At 41.8% G+C, this 7889-nt stretch overlaps 2 protein-coding genes across 3 annotated transcripts in view; both read right to left on the reverse strand.

Moving 5' to 3' along the window:
* The window catches only part of mib2 (MIB E3 ubiquitin protein ligase 2), a 28095-nt gene extending 23873 nt beyond the window's left edge, over positions 1-4222 (reverse strand). Inside the window, exon 1 of one of the 2 annotated variants that reach the window (XM_058084539.2) lies at positions 4065-4222. The gene's annotated coding sequence lies outside the window, so the exon portion shown is untranslated. Of the gene's footprint in view, positions 1-354; positions 882-4064 lie in introns of those variants that run through there. The other variant, XM_058084540.2, reaches the window with a different exon arrangement.
* Positions 4223-5370: 1148 nt separating this feature from the next.
* ubiad1 (UbiA prenyltransferase domain containing 1) lies at positions 5371-7889 on the reverse strand. The gene is made up of 3 exons (XM_058084599.2): positions 7672-7889; positions 6386-6997; positions 5371-6103 (listed from the first exon to the last, which is right to left on the reverse strand). The coding sequence occupies exons 2-3, from the start codon at positions 6936-6938 to the stop codon at positions 5616-5618; spliced, it is 1041 nt and encodes a 346-aa protein (XP_057940582.1). The 5' UTR covers positions 6939-6997; positions 7672-7889; the 3' UTR covers positions 5371-5615.

The raw sequence follows: 7889 nt of genomic DNA on the forward strand, positions 1-7889 counted from the left end.
TGTAACAGGAGCATTTAGCAGAAGCGGTCAGTGTACCAGGAAACATTCCACTGAACCCACAGAGCTTTATTCTGAACACTGAGCCATAATAACAACAATGTACCTGTAGTGGATTGTGTAAGGTACCTTAGGCACGTTCTCGGATAGGGTTGGTTTAAAGCTTGCTGAACGGAAGTCTAATGAGGTGCACTGACATCACACGTGTTGACAGTTCAGTGTTTGGTTTGCATGGCCATAAGTACAAGGACCTTTATATCGGGAAGTTCTGCTGTATGTCCATCAGATTGGTAATAGCGACATATCACATATATACTGTCCTACAAAAATAACCCACTTCCTGTTAAGATGGTTTACCTTTCACATTACTGGTGTGTAGCAAAGAGGAGGAGGCCAAAATAGAGGAATGATGTAGCCATCCACTACATCAACACATCCAGACTATAGCAGTGGCCCTACCAGCTTCCAGCGAGACAAAAAAAGCCTCTGAGCGATGAAACCATGGTCTGATGCACTCCCTGAATGAACTAGCTGAGTAGGAAGGATATACGAAAAGGAGGAGGAGGAGGAGGCTGGTCTTCCAGAGACGTGCATGCCGACCAATATCCAATAAAGATTCAAAAGCAGTGTGGCTGAAGAGGATCCAAGCTGGAGGTGGAGGATGAGAGAGGAAGGATGGTCGTGCCAGTACTTAGCCCCAGCCTTGGGTCAGCAAGGATTACAACCATAGAGAGAGTGAAGGAAGAGGCTGATCAGGGACAGAGGCTGCCCCTCCAACGAGCACTTGTATTCAGGTCGACTCGACACACCTCGGTCGGATGATATATTCCATTACATGAGGGACTGACACGCTGTTTACGGATCGATATATGCACAGTGCACATACACGCCAACGCTTCACAATTGAAAAAGGTGCACTTCACTGCCTGCAGGGACACTATTCACCATGAGCAGACGGGGGGAGGGGTATGGCATTGCAGAAGGGATGGGCTTGGAGGAGACTTTGCATTCTGGAATCATATTGTAACTTTAGCATTGTATCTGATGTACAATATACGGCTGTGATGAACATAAAAAGCTCACAAATGAGTATGGCACAAAAAACAATAAGAAAGTAATAAATAAAAACACTTAAAAGAGCCATCCCAAACTTAATTCCCGGCTAACTTCCAAATGCGCTAACCTCACATGTAGCATATGTCGTTGCTTTCAACACAACAGCTTTATAAGGCTAGTGGCTATTGCAGTTCAGCTAGTCAAGCAAATAATAAATGCACTATTGATTATGAAGCCAAAAGGAATCGGCCTGCTCCCAGGCTAACAATCCAAACTGAAAAGGTTGTGTAGCTCCCTGAGGAGAGCACAATGCAAAGCGGATTAAACTCTTGTGTTTGGGCTCGTGGCCAAGAGGCTGTTGGTCTGATTCTCCAGTCCAGCTGGGCTCATCCTGGTACTGAGATTGTAAACAAATTGTGTGCCAATGAGAGACAGACCAAACAGCCCCACGGGGGGGGGGTGCTGTACTGGAGGGGCTGGGTGCATGGATTTAATATCCAGAACACAGCACACATAAGGGATGGACTAAATACATAGTCTATCATGAACAAACATAGTAAGGTGTGTGCACAATGTACAATAACTGGTTATTCCACTTACACTTCTATAGTACGTCCAACATGGGTTTGGCCGCCATGAAGGTAAGAAGAATCCAAAAATATCATATTGTGAAGATGTCCTTGGCACACTCTTCAGTGATTCATTGCACTAATAGATGGTCCAAGTCCACATTTGTCATTTTTCAGGTTTCCCAAAGACAAGTACAGTATTATCTGGACTATAAGTCACTCCGGCGTATAAGCCGCACAAGGCCAAAAATGCATAATTAGGTGGAAAAAAATAATAATACATAAATAATACATAAAAAATACATAAGAAAAAAAAACATACATAAGTCGCACTGGAGTATAAGTCGCATTTTTGCGAGTAATTTGTTTTACAAACTACTTGACCAAAACAGACATTACGTCCTCTTGGAAGGCAAGTTCTAATAATAATAAAAGAGTAGAGAACAGACTGAATAGGTGTAAGATATGCTAACACAATGGTTATTCAGATACACAAAAAATAAACATGAACAAAAAAGGTGTCCAGTGTTTACGTAACATAAACAGTTTTTTTCATTTATAAGTCGCTCTGGAGTTTAAGTCGTAGGAACAGCCAACGTATGAAAAAAAGTGCGACTTATAGTCCGGAAAATACGGTATGTGTCATAGAAACGTTACAGCTTTATAACACTGGTAATTGTAAATAAACAGGAGAGTGGCCAATATAGAAAGTCACAATATACAATATAGCTTTAAACTACTTCATCTGGGTGATTAGTTACATTTTATTAGGATTAGTTGACAAGTCAGTGATGATGAGATTAAAATACAAGTCTACCAAATCTATAAACAATGCCATTACTGAAATAAATGTTACAATGTGTAAAATTAGGGTTTTAAATCTCTTTGTGGTAGACCATTTCATACACATCTAGATAAACAGGTTAAGATACGACTTGTTCCAATTTGTTCGGCAGTCCTTGAACGCACCATCTAACTTTCTCCCACACTGCAAAGATTGTAACTGTATTTTTCCCTGTTATTCTTATCTCATATTTGGTCCCAAATGCTGATACTATGTGGGAACGCATAAAGGTGAGACTTGATGACGTTATTGAGTGCTAATGTGTGTATTTATTCAGTCCATAATCTGTCTGAAAAACAAACTCCAGGTTTTTGTCTGTATTATATCTGTATTATTGCTTTTGATTTGATGTTGTTCCAGTCTTAGTTTTACACAATACATCATATATATGATAAATTGGATTGCTATAATGTATATATGTTTTGCTGAAGTGTTGAAAATCTTTCCCAGGGACAAGCTAGCGCTGCTCATGACATTTACATCCATTCTCGTCTTTAATCATGTTAAGCTAGGGACCGTGTCTGACAAGCGTTTTGCCAGCAGTTAGGATATCGCTATACATCTTTTGAATAAAATGTGTTATAGGATATAACTGGCATGGAGTGATCGCAGTTCAGATATTCTATGACTCGGTTCATGTGACATTTGTTGTTACAAATGCATGTACTTTAAATCTAGGGGACACGCTGATCACTGTTTTTATGGTGTTGCTAAAAAATAAACTAGTGGATGAAAATGCTGTGGAGATATTAGGACAATTTGGTAACCACTACTGTGAACTTTGACTTTGGTGAACTCCACCATCTTGAAATAGGTGTCTTAGTCCAAGACAAGTTAAAAATGGAGGCTGCATTTCCTAATGTTCCATTTATTATCCTTGCAGTGTTTCCTCTACCACTATTATTATTATTATTATTGGTGGGGGACCTCCTTTCTCCTTGGCTATTTAGTTAGTTTGACTTTGTGGACAATTCTTAAGTGTTTCTATTGCTTTCTATTGTGAAAGGTGGTGGTTATCAATTGCAAGAAAAGGGGGTGCAAAACTGCACGCACCAACCTTCTGCATAATTGGATCGGATATTTATACATTTATGTGCTGTTGTCTAGTGTTTACAGTGGGATGACACAGTGGGGCAGGAATGGATGATAAATGTCACATTTTTGGAGCAGAATTCCTCCTTCATGTTAACCACTTGACATTTGTCATTCCTGGTTTGGTTTTTAATCAATATAGATGCAAACACATACAACAGATGACAAAAGTATCATAGCAGTGCCATGTTTTGTTATCAGTATTATAGTATGGTAGCCAAAACGACCATACCAGTCTGTCAAGTAAAAGAACACATGCGTCCGTCCAGAACTACAAACACTAGGCTGGATAAGGTACTAGACCCTCTTTAATTGATACGATGAAGGTGCTGCTTAGTGAATAAATACCAAACCATACAAATATACTAGTGTGTGTACATATAAGAGGTGACTGTGGGCTGGTGCGTGTTATTAGCTTGTCAAACGCTGACGCTAGCAAGCTAACCCATGTTTGGCCACCGTTTGTCGGCGTTAAAAAACATTTGTTTCACAGCGCAGTTACTCACCTGCTCTTTGTCAAGAGAGTCTACTCTGTGGTAAACAATAATTCCATGTCTTGACCTCCAACCAACGCTGACATGGGCGCTTTTAAAGCAAATGAATGTGTACTAAACTGGGGGGTTTGCAGCGTACAGCCATGACAACACGCCCATGTGTGACGTCACGGTTGATGATGCCTTCAAGGACTACAGTAAATTTGAGAACGACGTTAAATTTCACGGTGCAATTTTAAAATGTTTGTTATTTTTATTTGAGTCAATAAAACAAAAACCCGCCTAGAAATATTTGTTTGGTAGTCAATAATTTTCTCATTATCAGAGAAAGTATAACAGTAGATTATTCCTAATGTTCTGCTCTTTTCTGCTTACACACTGTAAAATAAAAATAATAATAAGGGCAAGGACTTTAATTGCAAGTTATAAACTTTGTGGTTTCTTAAGCAACCAATATAGTGTTAAAAAGTATAATAAAATTAATTGTGTGATTGTAAACACGTATCATGTGGTAATCTCACATCATACAAAAGACCTTCATGAGTTAAACATTTGGGTAGGCCAAGATCGGGTCAGAACTTGTCATGATCTTGTAATGATTTTGATAATGGTAATGGTTTAATTCATCTTGACATGCCCACAAGTTACACTGGAGCATATCACACAGCACAATTCACAGTTCTGCATGTCGGAAAAGGAGTAGAAAGAAGCAAAGTTTATTATAGTAAAGAGATGGAATCATGCAAGAGCTCCAGATCTCTTGTGGTGTAACATTTCCGCTTAGTGAGCTCAAAGAGATGAGGTGCAAAAATACATTCTGAATGAATTTCGAGCAGGCTGCATCCTTCATTCTCAAAGACTAGGTGGGACAGTTTCTAGTATGAGAACCTTGTGCAAGATCCAGCCTATCCAGTTGTGATCAATTGAATACCCTAAGAATAGATGACCTGGATGACTGAGAATATTCACAGGCGTATTTCAGTTTGTGATTCCACTTCGTCGTAAGTCTAGACAAGCCGGCCAGACAAGTGGAAGAGCGACCTTGTGCACATTCTTTCTTCTACTACCGTTTTGTGGATGTGACTCTTTACTGAACTGACAGTTTTCATGGCGTTTCAGTCAGCTGCGCAATATCTCCCCCTGCTGGTCAAACATTAAAGCGCACAGACACGTTACGCCTGTTGGAAAAACCACAGTTTCAAGTGACATAAGCTATGTCTTGCAAATTAATCAATTAAGTTAAATATGAAGACTTTTATTTCAATGCAAAAGAAAAACTATTTGGCTGGCCAATGCAAACTATCACAATGCATAAAAGAACAGTATGTACCATAAAGGCATGAGTTAATTTATTATTGATGTATTTGGGTATCGTAAGACGTGGCATGAAATATATGGCATCAACACAACCGCGCTACCGTAATACTGAAAGTGAACCATCAGTGTTCACAGAGCAAGGGATAAACCTCCTACAATATTTCTACACAACACATATAAATTAGACAATAAATTACAGCCTCTGCTGGTGCAGAGGTGAACAGAAAGTTTTAAAAAGCAAGTACATCACAGTAAGGGCAGGCTTCCCCGAGGAGCCAAAATGATGCCAAAGACGTAGAAAAGCCCCATGAGGAGGTTGAGCTTGGCCGTCCTCTGGGGGATTTTAGCATAGCACCGGCTGCGGAACTGCTTCTCCAAGGGGAAGGCCATGGGCAGCGAGAGCAGGGGCAGCGCCATGCTGATGGTGTAGCGCGTGGCGAGGATGCAAAAGAGCACGTAAGGGACAAACAGCAGCAGGTTGTACAGCACGTAGGACAGCGTTGGCCCGATGAGGATGGCCAGCGTCACAATGCCCGCTTGCTTGTCCGAGTCCATGTCTCGGGTGTTGTTGCTGTGAAGGATGGCCTCGGTGTTGAGGGCCAGTGGGACGGCGTAGACCAGTGGCAGGACCGACAGGTAGCCCACCTGAACGGCGTGGGCGAACATTACGGCCAGTGGCCCGAAGGTGATGAGGATGACCACGTCTCCCAGGGCCACGTACTTCAAACCAATGCCTGACAAATGCATACAAAATGGGGAAATTTAATAACAAGTACAGTACTAAGTACATACACCACACTGTCTACATATACAGTACACTCACATGTCTTAAAGCATTTAACTACCTAATTTAGTTGTATTACAAGATTCTATTGATAATCTGATGCTATGAATTAGTATGAATCTGATGCTGTTCATGGCATTAGTCCTTTATAAACACCATCCACAGCCTCAGAACATCAATGACTCGGTGGCTAAAAAGTTGAGTTTTACATTCAAGTCAACATGGTACTCACCTCCAGTGTATAAAAAAGAGCTGGATAGTCCCCCAAAGTAGATAAGCGCCAGGTGTTCCAGTCTTAGCGCAGACAGGAAGTAGAGCAAGGTGGCACACAAACAGCCCAAAGAGTACAACAAGGCTCCAAACATGACAACATCCTGTGGTGCCAGGATCTCGTCCACCAGAGTCCTATCATCGCTCTTCTTATGATCGATGCCTTTGGAGAAGTCGTAGTAGGTGTTAACCAGGTTGCCCGCCCCATGTACCACCAGCACGGCCACTGCGCACACCATGAGGATCACCAAGTCCACCGACCCCTCCAGCTTGTACGCTAATGCGCTGCCGAGGGCCACTGGCGTCAGTGAGGCACTGAAGCTCCATGGCCTGAGCGCCAAAACATAGGCGGCGCACGTGTGCTTCACGTCGGAGGCAACGCGGGCCATTCTGGACACAGAGGTGTGGGTTGTCACCGAGTTGGTCATCTGGGCGTGCCATTGCTGCCCGTTGTGGTAGTTTGAGCCGGCTAGTACAAATGTTTCTGTCATACTGTATTTGTGCTCTTTAGACATTTCCTCAGCGAGGTATTTATAGAAGCGGCGATGAGGCCAGATGTCACAGGCAGGTCTTCCTGGAGGGGGACAAACATATTCAAGTACTGCAGCTTTGGTACACACTGTTCTGTTTCAACAGAATACATTGGGGATGACCATCAAAACCAATATGTTTTCCATTTGTCATTGCCATAGAATGAAGAAAGGAGACAATTATTCCTCCAACTCGTAATGACATGTTTACGTGTTTTGTTATCGCGTTATTATAAAAATATTTTATTAATTGAGGTGAATGGGGTGTCACGATACACTCAGATCAAGAAATCAAACCATGCAGGATACTGGCTTCAAAGGAACAAGACGAAACAATATTTTAACATAACATAATTATCAAAGACACAACCTACACATTTAGATAACAAAGCAACAGTGTGTTAGTAGTGAACAAATTTATCTTAAACGTGTAATGATAAATACTTCCCTCTATGTATTGTTAATATTGGAACTGACAGGGGCAATATGTAGGTGGATGCTAACATTGGCAGAAACTACGTCGATCTCGAACAACATTAGAAGATAAGGAAGTGACGATGGCCAATAGAAGTACATACACCGAAAGCCTTGGCAGTGAAATGTGTAGTTTTAGGATAACAACTAGCGAGATTAAAGGATTAAAGCTAACCGGCTAGCCATCTAAGCTAATAAGCTACAAGTACAAGACGGCGAAGAGGATGAAATGTCATCTTCTTACGTGTTATGGCCTCGCCGGAAGAGACAAAGCGTCCATTTCGTCACCGCCAAACATCGCTGGCCACACTCGGAAAAAAGAAGGACGAGAAGAAGCAAGTTGGCAGCCTACGTGTCAACTTGGAGGGGACTCGGTTGGGTGGACATTCACCCAACTGCACCTGACCGGCACCATTTCCTCCCTGACCTGTCCGCCCGATTAAAGGGCTCGTTAGGATCAAA

This window comes from Doryrhamphus excisus, linkage group LG17 (assembly GCF_037039965.1).
Source record: "Doryrhamphus excisus strain RoL-2023G ecotype Guam linkage group LG17, RoL_Dexc_Guam_v1.1, whole genome shotgun sequence".
NCBI classification, from domain to species: Eukaryota; Metazoa; Chordata; class Actinopteri; order Syngnathiformes; family Syngnathidae; genus Doryrhamphus; species Doryrhamphus excisus.